Source organism: Homarus americanus, unplaced genomic scaffold, assembly GCF_018991925.1.
Source record: "Homarus americanus isolate GMGI-L3 unplaced genomic scaffold, GMGI_Hamer_2.0 scaffold44651, whole genome shotgun sequence".
In the NCBI taxonomy this organism is placed as follows: Eukaryota; Metazoa; Arthropoda; class Malacostraca; order Decapoda; family Nephropidae; genus Homarus; species Homarus americanus.
The window spans coordinates 473,808-496,178 of NW_024713059.1; the positions used below are offsets into that span (position 1 = coordinate 473,808).

General features: G+C 35.2%; 1 protein-coding gene across 6 annotated transcripts in view; it reads right to left on the reverse strand.

The window, feature by feature from the left end:
- Positions 1 to 299: 299 nt before the first annotated feature.
- LOC121865722 (GTP-binding protein 1-like) overlaps positions 300 to 22,371 on the reverse strand; it is a 37,017-nt gene continuing 14,945 nt past the window's right edge. The window contains exons 10-16 of one of the 6 annotated variants that reach the window (XR_006088807.1): positions 20,849 to 21,040; positions 20,159 to 20,269; positions 16,007 to 16,033; positions 11,988 to 12,088; positions 2,614 to 2,763; positions 2,296 to 2,373; positions 300 to 318 (exon numbers count right to left, since the gene is read on the reverse strand). Coding sequence is in view for 3 of the 6 variants with exons in the window: in XM_042365258.1 (XP_042221192.1) it covers positions 9,649 to 9,880; positions 11,988 to 12,088; positions 16,007 to 16,033; positions 20,159 to 20,269; positions 20,849 to 21,040 (663 nt within the window). In the remaining 3 variants the exon portion in view is untranslated. Of the gene's footprint in view, positions 319 to 724; positions 746 to 2,295; positions 2,374 to 2,613; positions 2,764 to 7,829; positions 9,881 to 11,987; positions 12,089 to 14,000; positions 14,511 to 16,006; positions 16,034 to 20,158; positions 20,270 to 20,848; positions 21,041 to 22,371 lie in introns of those variants that run through there. The other 5 variants (XR_006088806.1, XR_006088808.1, XM_042365258.1 and 2 more) reach the window with 5 other exon arrangements.

The window sequence follows — 22,371 nt, forward strand, 5'->3', positions numbered from 1 at the left end:
GAAAACACAAAGTTCCCAAGCGCTTTCGTGTAATTCACATCTTCAGGGGTGAGTACAGACTAAAGAGAAATACAAACCAAGGTGTATATTATACAGAGGAGGGTGAGACCAGGTCCACAATGGTCAGGTATTAGGTAATGACCCTACTAATCTTTAAATAGCACACAAAGGTTGGTGGTCAGGTCAGAGGGTAAGGTGAACCAACCTTCTCACCTGGTTACAAATCTTCTTAATTACAAAATTGTCCAGTTTGTACATGCCTAAAGTTCAGGTGATCCCTGGGGTGCCTGGGCACACACTTGAACACTACGTCCTCGACTGTGAAGATAGAACCTTTTAGGGACAGGTCCAAGCACACTGTGTGAAATGGCACAACACTTCATCTCTAATGGCAAGATAGCCGACATATTAAGATTGTATCCACTTTTTTGCACTTAGTAACTATATCAGTTTTCATGTACAGAACCAAGTACACAATGTGCTTGAATACCTCTCACGTAAATGTGAATAACAAAGTGTGCGGCCAGACATACTGCCTCACACACCTTTACTCACGCATTTGTGAATAAGTTACCCTTTATGTATAGAACTAAACAAATAATGTAAATGAAATACTGTGTAACATTCAGTGCCATAATATCCTGACAACGGGGGTTAATTATTATGACCCTTTGTAAACTCTAATCTGTAATCCTTTTGCGCTACACAGGATGCCAAATCCACTGACCATTGCCCGTTAAAGTACCTGTAAAAGAGAGAGAGTGAAGCAACATTGTGGCAAAGAGAAAGGGAAGAAAGATTTTATCAACTAAAGGAGGAGAGTCAATAAGACGAAATGCCTTTGATTCCACCCTATCTAACAGTTGGACAGAAGAAGAGCCACCCCAGATATGAGAGCAGTACTCCAAGTTAGGACGAATGAATCCCTTATATACTTGGAGTAACTGCTCAGGAGTGAAGTAGCTGCGGCATCTGTACAGCATTCCCAACTTTCAGGAGGCAGCTTTAGTTATACTAAGGATGTGTGATTTCCAGGACATATTGGAGGAAATGATGAGGCCTAACATATTTATTTCAGAGTTCTTGCTATTGCTAATATAAAATAAAATACACTACAGTAAAATAAAAAAGGAAAGAAGTCTTCCATTGTAATGTTCCATTTTCTTTTATCACAACTGAGAAAACGGACTTAAATAAACACTTCCATGAATGAGATTAAATGCGGGAATTAAATGACTTTGAATGAGATTAAATGTGGGATTAAAACACATTAAATTGGTTTAAATGTTTTACCGTAGTATTAAATGGCAAATAATAACAATAATAATAATAATAATAATAATAATAATAATAATAATAATAATAATAATAATAATAATAATAATAATAATAATAATAATATTAATAATAATAATAATAATAATAATAATAATAATAATAATAATAGTAGCTATGTATAGAATAATTATGTAGTTAATTAAGGACAGTTATATTGAAAAAATAACCTTAGCTATAGAAATTTTAATAACAAAAATGTTCACATATTGGAACTTAGTTAATTTTCGCAAAATTTTACGTTACACATTATTAGACAAAAATTGATAAGCACAAATTAATTTCAGGATTATTAGCAAACCTAGTACAGTATATTTGATTGGTTAGGTTAGATTGGGTTTAATGTAATGTTAGGTAGGGTAGATAGGGTTAGATTAGATTAGGTTAAGTTAGGTTAGGTCAGGTTAGATTAACTAGGTTTAGTTAGGTTAAACTTTTTTCTTTTCTTTTTTACTTTTGTCTGATTACAAAAAAGATTATGCAAATCTTGTAAGAAAGTACAGTGAAATTGGGAAATGTAATGCAGGCAACTGGTCCGCTACACCGGTATAACGAACTTGTGACATCGTCAGGAATTTCTCCTTATGACATGTCAACATCAAGAATGAAACACAGTAGTAATAAGTGAGAATATTGGCCAATGCATATACAATTAGTTATGTTATTGTATGTTAATGTTAATCTGTATAGATTTGTTTAAAAAGTAACGACCACAAGGAAACAAGACCAGTATGAGTAACGTAACGACTTGATTATGTGTCACCCAATATTCTCGCTTTTCCTATTTAGAGAGAGAGAGAGAGAGAGCAGATGTATATACTCTGAATTTGTTAGTTAAGGTCAAATATTTTTTTTTAAACACATTGCTATTCAGATATTAAAATCTGGTACAATAAAATTTGCCTCTGAAGATGTCTTAAATAATTGGTTCCAAACATATTACTTTTTACACATACTTACCACAGTCATCCTCGATAGGCTCTACAGAAAGGGTTTACACTTCTTCAGCATTTCTCTCTGGTAAATTGTTATTGTTATCTGTAAAGTAAAAGTAAATACAGTAAAGATGTTCTATCTAGTTATGACCATAATACTGCCACTGATAATGTAAAAACAAAATTAATTGCTATAATAAAAATTTATTTAAATCTCATTGATAGGAACACTTAAAATCAACTTAAGAATCTAAATATTTTCAATCAAAATTTTTTTTCACATAAGTTCTGATAACATGTACATTCTGAAGTCGTTGATAATAAAAACGAAGATATACTGTACCTGCTGCTGGGACAACAGGAGGTCCACTGACTGTACAGTATATTGGTGTGGAGTAAGTGGCTGCTACATACAACATTGGATGTGTTGAGGTGTTTCAATGTTTCATTCTCCAAATGAGCCATATTTAGTGTGTGCAGCCATTCCAGGTACCTGTTAAAATATATGATATTTAACATTATATATACTGTAGTACAATCTGAGAGTAGTTTTGAGTACTGTGCTTATCTATGTACAGCACTGGGTAATAATTAGTTTTAGAACAAGACCTGGACTTTGGCAGGAAAGCTGTTTACACTGGCATATTTCATTGTTTTCTGGGATTTAAACCTGCATTTCAAGGTGATGTGCTAAAATGAATAATAACCCAGCACTGAATGTGGTTATATAACTTAATTTCCACAAAACACTGACATTAACTTACCTTTTTTTTTATCTGGGAAAACGATTAAATTTCATATGGTTGTAATTCTCCAAACTTGTCTTTCCCACACAAACTATTTTTACACATTTAACAGGTTGAACATGCCATAGTTCTTCTTGCAATATCATACAGCCTACACAAAGCAAAAGACTTACACAGCAATTTTCTTAATTGTTCAGGAGCTAGGTGAACACGTTGTTTGCTTAGGTACTTCCCACACATGAATGGGTTTAAATGCATTTCCAAGGCCTCTCACACCAGTTGTACCCAGTATTGCTGTGCATGACTGTCTGTGAGAGGATTCGGAAACGCGTTTAAGAAACCCATTCGCATGTGAGGAGCATGCAAACGTGTTCATGTAACTCCCGAATGACTAAGGAAATGACTGTCAGAGTTTACACATCATACACACTTATATGGAAATAGTACACTAAGTACAGTAGAGGAAGATAAGACACAAGTGATGACAGAAATATTTATTTTATATTTTCCATGTGACATTTTATATTAAGGGAACAATTGATTGGATATTGATATGCAGATTACCAGTACAACTCTGGCGAATGACATTTCGTTCAGAAATTTATGTCTTTTGCAACAGACAGTTAAATACTTAAGTCTAAATACTGTTAAATATTACACTTCACTTGGAAAATAAAACAATCACAAAGTGCTTAAAATATCTAATGTATTTTATCACATTTGACAACCATAAGTTGCAATGTCTAAGACTATTAATAGAAGGGTATTAACACACGGGGAAAAGCTTCATACACTGACACAAAAGCAAGGCAAAGATTTCTGCTGAAAAACATATCCTTTTACTAATAAAGGTTCATGTAACTGATAATCTGAACCCAAATGAATAACATCTGAGCCTGACATACAAGTAGAAAGTTACCAGTATAATATCAACAAAATCGTTGCGTTACAACTCAATCTTGTGCCTTCACGGAACAAGAACTGAGAGGTTCTGTGTATGATCAACTTTCCAATGACACTCACGTATGCCAGTTTATAAACACTCATATTTAGGCAGTTTTTCTTCGCCTGTAGTATCTTTGAGTACCTATCAGATCTTCAATTGGTTGTTTAATCTTCTCAAGTACTACTATAATTATAAGAATGTGATACACTGTAATACAACAATCAGAAACTTACAATACACATCCTCACAAAACAAAATAATTTTGGTTATACGTGCAGTACAGTATAGTCAAACACATTTATTTCTCAGATATATGGACCTTAAATCAATTTCGAGTTGTACTAGATTTTAGTGTTTGGTTGTACTGTACTAAAGCTTGATTTAGCTTTTAAATGGCATAAAAGCTTAGTTTGGTTTTTAAGTTACAAATTAAATCTCTCTTTGATTGTACTCGATTTATTGTTGCTGATAATACTAAATTTTAGTCATACAGTATTTGCTTTGTACTAAATTTTAGCTGTGTTCACTTTGTACTAACTAATTTTTTCTGTTTATGGTTGTAAAAAATTTATTTCTGTTTTGTGTCGGACTAAATCTTAAACCTACTGGAGTTGTACTAATTTTACTTCTTTTTCTGTTGTACTACATTATACAACTCATACAATGTGAAATAATTGCTACAGAGTGACAGAAAAAGTATACACTTTAATACTAGATGAAGGATTGATCATTGAAATCCTCTTTTACGCTCAGAGACGAGTGAGTGACCTGTCATCATCACCATCAACGTTTTACCGTCATTTTCCGCACTTGCATGGGTTGGCTGTGATATACTCAACCATCCCACATAAAAGAGCCTTCTTATTGTACATCTGAACATAGTGGAAGTACAGTTCAACAGAGACAACTACATTTCTAACCATATATGTACTGTACTAGTCACTTTAAAAATTATGACAAAAGTAATATAATACAAACCTCTTTTCTCTCATAATTAATAGATCAAGATATGGTTGGAAAAATAGCTATGTCTGTATTACTGTCACTATGCAATGAAGGCTAATAATTACAGCAGCTCTGCCATGTGGGATAGTGCATCTTTATCAAAGGCTATCCACTGAGCCTCTTGATAAAAAGGCAAATGAGTATCTAGCAATTTACACAAAAATTACCAGTATTAAAACTTTATAATGCATTAAACAAAACCATTTATATTAACCCTTAATTGGTGGTTCACGATTCCTCCTCTTCCTCTCCCCAACTAAAATGGGCAAAAATGAAAGGCAATGAACATGAAACCTCCACAGTCGGTGACCGCCATCCCTATAGCTAATGTCCACAGATGAAGACCACCATCCTTACAGCTAACTTCCACAGATGATGACTGCTGGTTTGTATCATCCTTCATAATTGATCTAATGCTTTTGTCTCACAGGTGAGAGAATAAAAAAAAATGTAAGATCTTATTTTGCATATACAGTACTGTATAGTTCATGTTATTCTAAATAACTAATATAAGTCCAATTTCTACATTCAGTTTATGATAATCAAGTCTGTTATATGAAAAAATGCTGTAGGTAGGATGTTTTTCTTTTGTTTAATCCATTATAAAGCAAAATATATAAAATTATATAATCATCAAAGTTAAACATAAGGAAGATATTTTCTTTCAATACCGCAGCTCGTAATACCACAATTTTCTAGACTATAGAAAAATATTTTGTAAAGCATACCTGATAAAACATCACTTTCTTTTAATACAATTTGATAACCTAAAAAAATTAATTCATCAAATGTCTAGATACCTTCAATAGCTTTTAATACATTAAAAGTAAATTTCTTTGTTTACCTTCAAGATAAATCAGTTATCAAAATTAATACAAAAGTACCACAAAACACAAAGTGAGAGACAATCAATAAGATGTGGTCATCCTCCAGGAATATATGGAGGATTGATTCTGAAACCTTTCTAGCCAAGGCCATTGGCAAACTGCTTCTGTTAGTGTACTAGCTGTTTTGGGGGTTCAGGATGGTATAATAAACTTCTCCTAACTGCCAGCTGGGAGGGATCCTCTAATCACATATCCCTCCCCATTGTAACTACAGTATCTCATGTGAAATGGATGGTTTGGAAGCAAAATTTTACCTCTGGAGGTAGAAGGTACCCATGGGTACCACCTACAGCTACCAACTTGATAACAAGAGTTAATTTTTCACTTTGGATTCAATTTCTCGCTGACTACCCACAAACCCAATGGAGGAAGGGAGGGTGTCTGACCTACCTGGCTACAGGCTTATCACAAAAACAAATTGTCAGGGTTAATGATCTATTTCTAACTTGATGCCCTCCACCACTCGGCTCCTGGCAACAAGTCAGGCAGCAAGTGGGAGGCAGTGGTACTACCAGCTCTCCTAAGAATAAGGAGACAGACATCCTAGAGACAATGTCATAATTACACAAAGAAGTGTGGGGAATACAAAGCAAAGATAATTGCAAAATAGCAATTATTTCTCTCTTTTTTTCTCAAATGCTCAACCTAGTCTGCATATGGAGCCAATTATAGTACAGAACAAAATATAAAAAGAGTACCATCACTACTAACCTAATCTAATATTGGCATAGTTTGGTTAGGTTATAATGGTAGACTATATTTGAAATGAAACGGAAAAAAAATTAATGAAGTTCTATTAATGAGGAAAAAAATATCCCTTGTTCAGACATTTCTGAAACAATAGTCTCCAACACCCAGATAGTATTGTATAAAAAAAAATGTCTTCAGTTTTAATATATAAATCAATAAACAAAATCAAACACATACTGTAGTAACCATAATATAATGAGAACATATACTGTACAGTAAACTAATTAGGGACACTTTTTCAAGAGACAAATTAAAGCACAAAATAAAACTACCTGTACATAAAACTCATATAAAACTTCAACAATACATAGCAGCAGTGTTAACAGTGAAGAACACAATCACAGTGAACCATCATCACATAAAACTGCTAAATAAATGATAGAGTAAAATAAACGGAAAACACTGAAAAAAGTACAAAAACTAAGCTCTCTGAGTCCACCTGCAGACTGTCTTTTGTTGAAACTAGGATGGAACCGGCATATAAAAATAAAATAAAATAATCTTAATCATCTTTACTAATAATTTGGTCAGTAATTGAGAAAATATTTGGTGTAGAGGAAGGATACTCTTTTGTCTATGGTTTTATACATTCTAATGGGATAACTCGAGCTAAAAGTTCACCAATATTACTTTACCATCTTCTTTGTTACATTACACTGGACACCTATTAACCTCTCTTCCTCTTTCTGGTACACTAGACAACTATTCATCTCCCTCTCTCTCTTACACCAGACATCTAATAACTTCTCTCTCTCTCTCTCTTACACCAGACATCAAATAACTTCTCTCTCTCTCTTACACCAGACATCTAATAACTTCTCTCTCTCTCTTACACCAGACATCTAATAACTTCTCTCTCTCTTACACCAGACATCTAATAACTTCTCTCTCTCTCTTACACCAGACATCTAATAACTCTCTCTCTTACACCAGACATCTAATAACTTCTCTCTCTCTTACACCAGACATCTAATAACTCTCTCTTACACCAGACATCTAATAACTCTCTTACACCAGACATCTAATAACTCTCTCTCTCTTACACCAGACATCTAATCTCTTACACCAGATCATCTTAACTTCTCTCTCTCTCTCTCTCTTACACCAGACATCTAATAACTTCTCTCTCTCTCTTTCTCTCTTACACCACACATCTAATAACTTCTCTCTCTCTCTCTCTCTCTCTCTCTTACACCAGACATCTAATAACTTTTTTCTCTCTCTCTCTCTCTCTCTCTCTCTTACACTGAACACCTATTACTCCCTCTCTCTATCCATAGATTTTATGGATCTCCTCTCTCTAGCAGATAACCTTTCCTTCCAATCCACCCTCCAGCACACTTTGTGATGTAGCAAGAAGTCAGGCTAGAAATGCCATATAAAAATGAGGTCTACTATTATAACCCACACTAAGCAAGTGAGGTACATGTATATTATGAATACTAATTCTCCACAGAAAGGCTTAGTTTATCAATACATATATGTATATGGCTAACCAAGAGCCATATAATACCAAGGAGACTTAATCACCATATTGTTTGACTAATATGTGTACTCCAGTTATCAGTTTAAAGACTTCGTCTACAAATTCATCTTGCAAGCAATGTCAATAATTTTATACAAATCAATGCAGTCAAATCATATTCACACGAGTCCACTCTAATCCCTGTGAAAATAACCACAACATCAACAGGTACTTGAAGGTAACATTTTCAGTCAATTCTTTCATGGTGTAAAAGCTTCAGGTAACAATAAATGACACGAGTAATCCAGAGTGAAGGGGCATCTACCCAGCCTAAACTTGAAGACAGTTAGTTTGGGCATAGTAATATCAAACAAAATATGTTAAATTAGTTGTACACATGATTAGCTTTTACCGTTTCAAAAATACCTTTCAATGGGGATTAATAAAGTAAAATCCATATTCCCTAATTAAAATATTCTATTAAGAAAATAAATCTGACTAGCCTGATCATGTGTAATTCCAGGTTACCCATGGTTACATTAAGCTGTGCAGTATAAGAAAAATAAAATTACAAGGAACTTTTCTCCAATCAAAAGGGAGATCAGTTTATTGTCAGCAATTAAATTTTATGGATCTTAACCATATTTCCTAAATACAGTATATTAAAAATTTGCATTTTTTTTCATTTTGGTACTGTACATCCTAAGTTCCAACCAGAAAATGTATAAAATATGGGACGTCAAAACACCTCATCATTTTCAAAATGCTCTCCACTGCCAATGTCTGGGCTTTACCCACTACCCTCCACATAAAAAAAATCTGCCTAGTCATACAGTGATCATTCACCTGACAGAACACAATCAGTCAACAAACTTGCTGCAAACATTTCACTGAGTGATTTTAAAGGTGTTAGCAGGAGCAATACATATGTTAATGTGTAGGGTGCAGTTTGAAGTTATTCACCAAACAGGTTCTGGTGATTCGGGCAAAGGTTTTAAATCAAACCAAAAACAAAACAAAAATGCCAACTGTGACCTGAGACCCCCAGGTCTGTATATTGTATCTTAAAAACAATCTTCAGTATTGAAGCTATATGCAACTACTGTATTTATTATTGACCGAAGAACCTTATCATTTAACAACCAACCACTTAAGATTTCATTACAATTTAGTGTCACTACTAATACATTCTGAGAAGCATTTGTTTCAGAAAGCCAATAAAACAGATCCCTGCAAAGTAGACCCTTTAAAGCTACTGCAATTTAAATTATAAATAAAACAAAAGTTATCTATACACAATGTCCTTATGAAGTGGTTATTATTACACGATATCATGACACATAAGCATTCAGATTGAAAACTTCTTAATCCCACTATCGAAAAACAACTACAGTACTGTACTGTACTGTACTCAAATTATTTAATTTCATATGGCATGACAATGTGACTAAAAAGTAAGAATATTACTGCATTAATATTTAGTGTCAGACTCCTATGTCAATGAGATCTTATGCAGAGCTGAGCTCTGGAAAACATCACTTAAAATCCACATTAAACAACTAAAGAGATATACAACTGTTCACACTGAAACTTGTGTCGTTGCTAGCGGCGGTGATGTGAGGTTTTCTGGTCGAGGGTGGACGGTGGGTGAATTTGTTGTGGAGGCAGCAGTATGGACAAATCCTGGAGCTGCAGCAGTTGTAGGGGTTGGACTTGAGACAGTAACCGGTGCAGGAGTACTGTTTGCTCCCTGTTTTGTGGGACTCTGGGCTCCCGGATTACCAGCTATAGCATTATTACCACCACGTGACCTAGTCAGAAGGGAAGTTGGCGTTTTTATACCCAAGCTGACAATAACATATCAGACATGAGATATGCACACACAAATAAAACCCAAATTTATGAGAACATACAAAAACCGATATGAGTACACAACAGTTACAAAACTATACCTGTACCATTTACTGTAACATGGAAGAAAATTAAAACTAAACAAACAGGTGCTGATATCCCCTTTCTATAACTGTACTATTTTCCATATTTCAGTAAATGAAAAAGATGGTGATAGATAAAACATACAAGAGAGTAATACACTCATACTGTATTATAAAAAAAAGACGAATATTTTAGTAATGTATAAAAAATTATTTATTGTTTCTGCCTTTAGTTTTTGACAAATGCTGGATTGACATTGATCTACCTTAATATTTTAAGAATGCAGCAAATATAAACTCATGAATCAAAGAATTAAAATTAATGTTTGGGAAACATAAATTCTACTGCAAAATATTCCCTTTCTTCCCTTAGTAAGAGAAACTGAACTGTACTGCTAACATCAATAATTCAATTAGTACAACCTCTTGTATTTGAAATGCCATAACCCAGAATATGTACTCTACTCTAACAAAAGAGCAAGTAGAATCTTTCACAAAGGATTAACTGATTCTGCAGAATTCATGTTGTGAGAATCCACCAAACATTATGTGAGCCAATGAATTCTGGCAAGTTTTAACTTACTTCAAAGCCTCCTCCCACTGGCCATTCTGTTAGAGTAAATACTGTATTCTATGCTACAGTATATAATTTCAGGTACAGTAAAAGAGATTGTATCACATATATCATAAAATAACCAACCCCTTGTGGAAAAAATTTGAGAACACTAAATTCTAAACCAGTTAGGAAGAACCAATATGGATGACATTTTGAACAGCCATTTAGTGTTTCTGCTCTGTTTAATGTTGTTTATGTCCAAAAAACTTCTTTAAGAATATTATTTTTAATTCATCACAAAATATTCTGCAAAACTATGAAAATTATTCCAGAAAAGCATAACACTACATCAAATAGTGACCACCATGTCTGGAGACATCCTTCCTCTGCTGAAAATTTATACAAATACAAAAAAATTCTGAAATTTCAGTTAATTCATTAATTTAGTGATTTCACTGATGTATTAGTTAGGAATTTAATAATTTCCTAGTAATTCATAAATCTAGTGATACTCTCCAATCTGGTAAGGCAACACTGGAATTGAAAAAGACAAATGCAAAGCCAACCTTTGACTCCGATAAGAAGCTGTTTATAGCTTTATATATCTTTTATTAGTGTATTTCATATACCAGTACAGTAGTTCTATTTTATAACATGTACAGTATAGTACTTATAACATATTAACATAACAAGAGGGTTAGTCTGGGTAGATGAGAATGTCATGATGGTGGTACCTGTACCTGACAAGTGCCCTCTGTTTCCTAAGCCAGTGAGGGTTTGTGACACCCACCCTACTGTGTCTGTTCCTTGTCTGATGTAGAACTACTGATTAATTTAATTGCCCTTTACAGCAGCAACTCTATTTTGTATTAAACTACAATAAAAGAAGTAATATGGCTAAAGCATATTTTTTTTCTTTATATCCTCTGTGGTTTAGCAAATTTTCCCAAAGTAATGAAGTCACCTATAAATATTATATTATTTTTTTTGTCACTAAATCTCAGAATCATGTTTGATATAGTAAATGGAAGTGTGTGTGAACCTGGAGGGAGTAGATCTTGATAGCTTACTGTACAATCACGGAAAAAGGTCCCGTCAGTCCTCCATCCCATCCACGAACCCTGAGATTCATTAATGTGTGAATCTGAGACAACATACATTGCTGGGCCCATAGATGGTGCACTGGATGATGTCTCAGATGCACAGGTTCACAAATCTCATGGGTTCATGGATGTGACGGAGAACTGACAGGACTCTTCTTTCCGTGACTGTACCTGTAATATTTCATAATTAAGTCATAATACTGAATTTGATGGACTGTTAATAATTGGGAACATCCTGAATATCAAAATAATGGTCTGAACATTATAATATCACATCATGGCTTTACTGAATTTACTGGAGTTTTAACATCTTCAGTCAACTAACCTGTGTTTCCCTCCTCGTCTACTGCGCTGCTTTTTAGTGCCTCCAAAGTTTCCTCCTGTGAGGCCCTGATGCTGTGTTGCACTCCCATCTCCACCTCCAGCCTTAGGGATCAAAAGAATAAAACAAATTATATTCTGTACAATATATAATTAATTATGAAAACAGCAAACATCAAACCAACCCCTAGATACTATGGTCAATCAGCCAACCTCACTTGCATATATAAGTAGCAGTGATTATAAGAGTCCTCCTCCACTGTCTGTTTCTTGGCTAATTTCACACATACAAACAACTTAATGGTGTGCTGCACATTCTTAGACCCAATGCCTAGGGTATGCTTCTTTTTTTTTTTTTTACACATTTGTCCCATAATAGGTTTTCATGAAATTTATTCAGCAACATATGACCTAAGCTGTTTCGTCACCAGGGATGTAATTACCACAATCAATCAATCATAACATTTATACCTTTGCCAGCTGCTCTTACTTCCCCCAGGTATATTCTTGCTGAGGTAATCATGATTATTTGCAAACTTATCTTTGTAAAAACCGACAGTAACAGTGTCTTTAGTTGATGCCTGAGTGGATTTAAAAAAAAAAATATCCTGCATTCAATCATTCATTTTCTCATACTACTCATTTTTCATCTTTATTATACAATCTTGTATAACTGTTAACATAATCAACTCTAATCTCATACCATTCACTCTATACATACTAAATAAGTCACACCTGTCTCTAAATTTTCTACTATGTCTTGGTCAGGAATAAAGTGCACTCTTTCAGAATGGATATTACACAAAAAAAAACTTCTGGTAGATAATCTCTTTGGGTATTGCCCCACAAACAGATCTCTCTGTATAGAAGGATTACACAAGCTTCATTACTTCATTTCACAATTCCTCAAGAAAGTTCACTAGGTATAACTGTGTGATCGAAAGTTGAAAGCATGTAGAATCAGACTTAATTGTTCAAGGGTATATCAACTCTCCTACCTCTTTATTGGCCAGACTGTCTTTGGTTCCCTCTGCTCCCCTGCTCTAAGTTTACACCAGTGTACAACATAGATCTTTGTCCATCTACTTGGAAGCTATTCTCAGTTTGCATTCCAGGACTACTACTTTTCATTGAAGAGGGATGTTCTCTTAAAACTTTCCAGGTAACAAATGAGCTACAAATACTTCAACTTCATTTAAAAAATTTTCACAAGGCCTTTGAAAGAAGCACTTGCCTTTGACCTCTTTGTCAGCAGTGTCAATGGTGATAAGAGTATGGAGACTGATGTAAACAAAGGAGTGGAATTATGTACTTATAAATAACCCTTTCCAGTTCTATGGTCACGCCAGAGAGAATCTCTTTTCCTTAAAAGGAAACCATCAAGGTCCTATAATTTTTCTGCCTTGAATAGCAATATTAAAATTAACTGGAAGCTCTTTCCTTGTAGAGATGTGAGGTAAAAAGGTGTTTGGGAAAAATAATTACAGTTAATTGTCCAGTCGCTTTCTTTCACGTAATGTGGAGGACAACATAATCAAATTGGTTTGCATAACACAGAACCATTTGCTCACCCTATTCCATAAAATGGAATTGATGCATCAGTCTCTCCTTTCTTAATGTGTACTGTATTTGTTGTACCAATGCTGAGTCTGAAGGTCCAGGATTCTTAACCCTTGGAAGGAATCCATGGCTTCAGACACACCTTGCTGTGCCAAATTTCATCTTGCTGTTGACTGACACTAATGTGCCTGATTAGTGAGAGTTCATATACCTGGTCATGATCAACTTCACTCCATTTTCTTGGAGTTTATCAGGTGTAAGCTTCCAAGAAGATAGTTTAGGCTCCCAATAACTGATAAAATTGTACATAACACAAGGATGGCTACAACCTTAGGATAACTGAAATTTTGCAATCATTCAAAAGAAAGTAACTGTGAACATATTGTAAAGAAAACTTGAAACAATCATTCTCTTTGTAAAATTTATTTCAACTCAACAATTAATTAACTATAAAAATCCACACTAAAACATGTTAAAATTAACATATTTCTTAAAAGTTAACTACCTACTATAATATCCTTAATCTTTAATGGACCCTCATGATGCACTGTCTATAGGAGTTGATTAAATGTCCAAAACCCTAAAACATTTATCACAAGAAAGGTCCCTAACAGGGTAGTATATCATCCTTAGTCTAAGTAACCATACTCTTTACTGGCTCATTTTCACTATTACTGTGCTAAATAAATCATCACTCATATCTGATACACTAATTTGCTTTACCCCCCATTCAGTGAGGCTATTGATTAGCATTCAACAAAAAGGGCTCTCATTCCATGCATGACAACTGACCGTAGTGTGCTTGTTGTCATGATCAACTTCACTCTGTTTGTTAAGAGTTTAATGTGTGAATGTCAGGCAGTTTTAGTCATTGCGTACAAATACTGTAGATAGAACTGGTACGTATAGCTAAAATCCATAGACGTTTGACACTTGCAGGGAGTTAACATGCAGAGAGAGGAGTCTACTGTAACAAAAAAATATTAAAAATAATAAACAAAACATTCTTTCCAATTTTTCATGTCCATTACTCTGCCCCACCAAAAGTTTACATTTTCAAAAGTAAACAATTTAAATTGTAAAACTTGAAACAATAACAGAGACTGTGTGGGGTGTACAAAGGACCCAGAAACAACATTTATGTAGGATGCTTAAACAATCCACCATGCATATATATATATGCCCTGTATATATATTTACGCTGGAAGGAATATACAGTTTACAAAAAATGTCAGTGTAGTGGTACAGAGTCACAATAAAGTCTTTCTTTTCTGCTACCCCATAACAACAAATAAATCTGCAACAACGTACTGCAAATATCATCACCTACAGTTTGTCAACATTTTACCTATTCTAATGAACCGGCTATTTTCTAAGCAGCCGAATAAATGAGATAATACTCAAACGTCAAAATAATTCTATAATAAAAGAATAAAAATACTGACACAAAGAAGTATTAAGAGGAAAAAATCAGGCTGTGCAGATTAGCAGTGCCCAGCAGCCCAGTCATGCCTGGACAAATGATTTTTTCATGTCCTTGTGCCCAGCAGACAAGTTAATATCTTGAGAAGAAAATACCTAGACAGGAATCTGTCAGGTGCTGTGAGACCCCACCACTCAGTACATGTTTAACAAGAGAGGTCCATCAACCAGCAAGGTGATGGGATGGGGCTGTGTAAGTGTGTTTGATCTGATGCCGTAACGCGACTTAACAGCTGATCCCACTATTTCTATTAGTCTATTCTCAAAATTACCTTACCTGAAAATCTGTATAAATGCTTCCACTGATTGCTGTGTGAGCAGAATTGTGCTACAAATTGAAGTGAAAAAAAAAATTGTGAATAAGAAGCAAGGAAATTTAACCAGGTTCTTTAAATGCCACTAGATGGAGAAGGGTGAGGGTAAGAGGCATTTAGACAGACACAAGTGATCTAGGAGTTGATACACACAGTATATCTGAATGTGTTTTAATATGTTTATTCAAGTTTTCCCATAAAAAACTGGGCAAGCAAATTTCCTCTAAAATTTGTCAGGACAAGTAAAAAAAATATCTGGGCAAGTAAATTTTTTAAGTCACTTGCCAGGGACAAGTAAATGCTCCACATAATCTGCTCAGCCTGGATAAAATACAATCCAACACTACAAATAGATTTCACCTTCAATATCATGCATATAAATGCTTTATCTCTAGGGCATCTTCCACACCTAAAATAGTAACTAGTGAAGACACATCTACAGTACAGTACTACCATTCCTACAACTAGCAGGCTATTTTAAGCAGTAAACTCCTTACTGAAATGATATAAGGAATTGGTGAGGTGCACAGTGGTTGAAGTGGAATGAAAAAATACAAAGCTGTTCACTTAACACAACAGGGTGAACACATTCCCATGTGTATGAATATAAATTTCCTGATCTGTTTGTCATGCAAAATGACACATGATAGTATAGACTTAACCTTACCTGTCCTCCTTCACTCGCTCCAACATTCTACAGAAAATTGACAATAATGAAACACCCAAATATTGATATGCTAACACTTCTTAGTTATATACCATAAATATGTACAGCATCACACACACTATATTACGTGAAACTTTTATTACTTGGAAATAAAAATATAGTACAATAATCACTGTGTGTAAAGTTAGCCACTCTTCTCATCAGCAAACATTACTTGTCCACACCTAACTTACATCAACAGCTCATATACTGAAACAACTTTCCAGGAAAACATACAATGACTCGTTGAAATAACATGAATATCAAAATACAATTTAGATATAAAAAGAAAGAATAGTATAGAAGAGTCTCAGAAATTTGGAAACCACGATACAGTGCACAATTTGGGTTAGTTCACACTGATGGTAGCCGCAAAAATTTACCAGAACATATCAATAATCAATAGAGTGTATTACAGAACAATCAATTCTCAACCATACACACATAAGTACTAGTCTCATTTTAGTACAGTACAATATGTCATTCTTAAGAAAGTCAATCTTAACCAGGTACATCACAGTCGTTACAGGAACTTAATCTTGCAATCCACCTGGCCTGTATAATCTTACAATATTATACAGTAGTACACTAATGTCCCACAGTAGAAGAATTCAGTTTAATGAGCATTTAACATACTACTTGTATCCAATTTAACAAGCAAAATTTAGAGTAATCCAGCTCACATTATCATTCATGGAGTCAGGCTACTCATGCATTATCAATTGTTGAGAGGTGAGCCTGGCAAATGCACTAGCAGACTTGTCTTCTATACTCTGAGGTGAAATTAGTGATAGCCTAACACAGTGACCCTAGAAAACTTGGCTGTGTCTATTTACCATCATGTTTTCTGCCTTGTGAAACGTGCATCGCTTATTTTAGCTCACTTCTCGTTACATTTATGATCAAACCCAACAACGATGAAACCAAAAATGACAGCAGCACTATTAGCTGTGCCGCTCCAGGGATGAAGAGGAAGACCATCACCGTAGAGACAAAACTGGGTGTACTACAGTGACTGGACTCTGGTGAAAAGGTGAGTGATATCTGTAGAACTCTAGGGTTAGTGCCATCAACAATGTGCACAAACAGCAACTGGCTGATTCCTCATAAGGATGGACATAGGAAGATGCTTGTTCCCTCCATCCACTAACCATCTACACCTGCAACTAACAATGCTAGGCCTACAACATTTATTTTCAGTTCAGGTAAGTATTGCTGTAAATTGTACAAAACAATGTTTAACCATTGCTCTGTTTGGTTTTAAGGTCTAAATTCTTTAAGCTAGAGAGAATCTAAGTTTACAACCTGGGATTTTGGGTTTTAAGATTTTTAGGCTAGAATATATCTCCACTCATAACATGGAATCCTATGGGAAAATGAGCACCTTTTTATGAACCCATATCGCTCGTTAAGCAGGACCTTACTGTACCTCTATCAAGGTTTATATTTTTTCATTATGTACATAATATGCAGTTATAGTCTTTTTGCAGTAGTTGGCAAGGGATGGGGGAGACTACAGCTCCTCCCCGACTTACGACGGGGTTAGGGACCCAAATCCAGGTCGTAAATCGAAATGGTCGTAAGTCGAAAATGCTTAAATAATACATAGAAAATCTAAAATGGGTGTCTCTTTTTCTTCTCAGCACCACAAAACTCTCACTTTTAAGCATGCCAGCCATTTTAAAGTGAATTACAACCAAAATTTTGTCAGTACACAGCGCAATCACCGGCTTTGGGACTCAAAAATACATAATTTGACAAAATTTTGGTACGACTGAGGCGGTCGTATGTCCGGGTGGTCGTAAATGGAGTAGGTCGTAAGTCGGGGAGGAGCACTGTTCCACAAAATACAGTACTTCAACGGGCTAGATACCAAGCAATGTGAAATACAGTACAGTACTGTGAATCTTCAGAATACACAAAAAGAAATTACTAATTTATGAACTACTATTTTATGGCTAAGGGGAAAGACACAAGAGACCTGTAAGAGTACACCACCAGAACACCCTTTGGCAATGCCTACTTTACATTGGGGTCTATTTGCATTCTGAGGCTGGAACAAAGTCTTGTCAGATCAGTGAATAATGCTGAATAAATAGCTACTTCCCCAAGCAAACCAGGGCACAAGAAACATGCTCCAACTCTAATCAAACAGCATTTCAAAATACCATAAACTCAATGGCACACAACAATAAACCATGAAGCCACTTTGCTTGAAACAAACCTTTCAGTCACTAATGTGGACAACAAACTTCCATACTCCTGCAGATAACAGAACTCACCAGGAGAAGAGGATGATATTCCCTTTGTTTAACAGTATATACTGTAGATCAATCAACAAGTGACCTGGAAAATTCCAAACAACTAGGAAAGATGAAGTAGAGGTTGTATGTCAACAGTTCTAAATGAAACACCCTAACTAACAAATACATACCTCAGGAAATGTAAAGGAATACCAAAAAATTAGCTCCCTCTCAACCAATGAATAATCTTTTATATACAAAATTCTCTCCACAAATTCCAAAGTAATTTGATTCCCTTTAATGTGGAGTCCTATAATGGAATAGAGCACTGTACCTATGTTTCACATAAGCACTGCTTAAATCACTCCAGAGCCCATCCAACCTATCTGAGCAAACTGACAAGACCACCTGAACAGTTAACAAGTAATAAAACCATGAAATCAACTGTAAGCAAGTTAAAACCTCCAAGAATAAAAACAGGGAACATCATAACATGCAGGAATGTTCAAATGCAGAGGAAGGTACTTCAGACATCTGCCCATTATGGCTATCCAGAGCATATGAGATGCCTTATCCAATAACAGGCAACCTGGAGAATATCCTGGCCCTCACAAAGTAAATCCACATAAATGTGGACTGAGATATATGCTTGTGCAATAAAAGGGTCAGAAATTCCAGTGCTAAGGCCAGCCACCTTCTAATACACAAGTCCATAATTGGCAGGGAAGGTACAAAAAAAAAAAAAAGTCACAAACACATATGTAAGAGCAAGATTGCCTGACATTTAAAATAACACTCATACTTACACTAAACATTGCTAATGTATCCCTACAATGCCCACAAGGGTCAACAAAGAGCTTCTATATACTGAATCATTCAGAGAGGATTGGCTTTACTCAGATTAAAAAATGGCAGAGCCAGTTGCTATGGCAACAGAGCATTCAGCTAGGTAGTCACCAATCTAAAGAGACCTTTAGTTCTTCAAAACAACAATATCACTTCCCCCTTATTTGTGGGCAATGGTACAGGGTATACCCAAGGGGTAAACAGATTAATCCAGGCTGACATGAGGAGGTTCACTCTGACTGGACTCAAGGACCCCAAGAATGTTATTCAGTACAGTGATATCTCCGTTAGCCGGAACAATTGGTGCAGAGCACTTCTGGGAATGAGTGATTTCCGGGTAATGAGATGACTCTCTCAAAGTCGGAAAAAAATCCCTCATCCCCAGAATTTTTCAGGTAAAGGAAAAATGCTCATGAAAATTCCAGAAACTGCCCATTACATCATCTCTCGAACCCGGAAAAAGAATCCCTCATCCCCGGAATTTTCTGGGTAACGGAAAATTTTTCTCAGAATTTCCAGAAAATGTGCCTGATTTTCATCTCTCAAACCCAGAAAAGAGCTCCCCCATCCCCGGAATTTTCCGTTTACTGGGTACCGGGAATTTTTTTTCAGAATTTTACGGAAAATCGTTCCCAAAGCTGGAATTTTCCTTTAAATTCCAGCTTTCGGAACGATTTTCCAAGAAAATTTCAATTCCGGCTAGCAGAGAGTTCCGGGTTTGAGGGATTCCGGCTAATGGAGATATTACTGGAACCACTTGGCAGAGGGTAAATTCCAGAGAGTGTTGTGCAAATTCAAGAGCCTGCTGTACTACCCTTCCCACGATAAAACTTAATACTGTATTCCTGCTTCCTTTCTTTTACTTGCACACTCTGTATTGTGTAGTATATTTCCAAATAACAAATAATTATTTTCTCATGATACAGTACTTCTCTCAAAGACAATTCCACACAATGATCTACTGGCCACCTTTGGAAATCCTCATCTACCAAAATGATAATGAAAAACTTCCGATTCAACTCACCTGTTTGACCATCTTCATAATTTTGTGATTCTTCTGGTGCTGTAGGGAGGCAATCTTTGGAATAACCTCCAACACACGACCCACAGCTTTGGTGCGACCCTCACGGAAAACCTGCCAAAGTGAGGTGCCTTAGAAAAGTGAAGTTGGCATCCCATTATTAGTTATTTATCTTTCATAAATAGGATGAAACTAAAATTTGTTTTGTTTCTTAACTAAAAAGGGTAATTAAGAACACACTGTTAATGTCTAAACAGTCAGGTTACCTTACTTGGAACACTATAAACAGGTATACAACACAGACATATATACTGTACATACACAAATAACACATTAAATCAAATCAACATTCTATCCAAAAATATTGACTGACTATAATTTCTATAAAGTTATGGGAATATTGTATACATAAATAAATAATCATTATTGGAATTACAAAGACTTTTCCAGAATTACACATCCTTCACTTTATCTTCTGCACTCAGCTAGGTTACATAATGCAACATAATAAAGTTATAAAATCTATGATATGAGAAAGTGGGTCCTATAAGCCTGTCAGCCAATTAAGGAGAGTGTAGATATAGCTTATTGTCTACACAAGTTAGAAGTGTAGCTGTCACTGCACTTGACTACATTCACTTCCCCAACTGCAAAGCTAGATAACCAAAAATATGATTAATTAAGTGATCTTACCATTTTTAGTCCATTCTTCAGGTATTCTGGATGCTTGATAAACCTAAAGTGAACAATAGCCTTGTCTCCCGTCCTTAGACACTCCTTGTCCATGGCAATGATGGAAGCCGTCTGCCGTACAGACCCCACATGAACCATAGCTTGGTATTTTGTACTGATTGTTGTTGGATGGTGTAACACCAATATCTCCCCCTGCAGACATAACCTTTCTTTGAAACTTTGTGATTAATATTTAGAAACTTAATTTTTTTTATAATGATGAGGAACAAAAAAGAATTGTTATTTTAGTTTTACTCAAATTGAGAAATGTGTTTTTAGATACAGTACTGTATTGAAAATACTTGAGGTACTTTGTGTAACAACACTTTTGTTGGAGGAATTCTGGTGGTGACGAAAAAGAGAATAATCTCAAGGTATGTAGTAATGTACACCGAGATGTATGAATAAAGAGCATTACAGGTATCCCTTGTTTAACGATGGGGTTGCCTTACTGAAAACCCTAACGCTAAGCAAAATAACAGCAAAGCACGGAGGGCAAACAACACATTAAAATAGCAGGGCGGTAAACACCGAATACAGTACTGTACCGTACTCCCTAACAATAATCTTAAATGACCTTGTTATACAGTAAATGGTTTCAAAATTAAACAATTGATTTATTAGCACCAAACTTCATGTATAAACGATGTGGCTCAGAGTTAAAACAATTTTGTGAACAAAAGGTGAGCCTAATTTAAACAAATTTCAAATTGTAGGTCATAAATGAAAAAGAAATTGCTATAATAAACAATAAATAGATACACAGCACATCATAAAGTACAATATAGGTGTTCACCATTATACAATGGATCTATATACCTGTATGGTTGATCAGTTTTACAATGTTAAAAAATTAACAACATTTACTGCTAGGAATTGGGTAAGATCAGTTTTACGATGGTCACTACCCGAATGCTTTTCCTACATTGTCAAAGTTATGAAAAAGTGATTTGCAATAACTCGCAATATTCCGAGATACGATGTTGCAATCTTGGAATGGCGTAAAACGTGAGACCCACGAGGGATGTGTGGGAGGCTCTGCCCATCCCTGGTGACTGCTAAGCTGAACTGTGTCATGTCATCCACAGGATGGTTAGTGTATGGAAGAAGCTATTCTTTATACAGTAGTATATAAAATAATATATACCCGGTACCCAGTACTGTACCAGCAAATGTGAGGAATAATTAAAAAATAATAATAAGTAAAAGAAAAAAATTGGAATTTCCATTTGACAATCGTATCCCCACACACAGGACACGAAGCAGTGAACCGAGATCCCCATGCCACTCCCCCCCTCCCTGCTCTCTGTGCTAGTTCCCAAGCACATCAATTTTTTATTCCCTTATGTTTTCGACCTTATAATAATTATTTTGTTTATTTGTACATTCTGTATGAAAGATTGTGTGCACATGAAACAGAGTACAAAAAAAAGGAAATTATGAGATGAAAAATAACTGCTGTGAGTGCTAACTCTGGCTCTTCA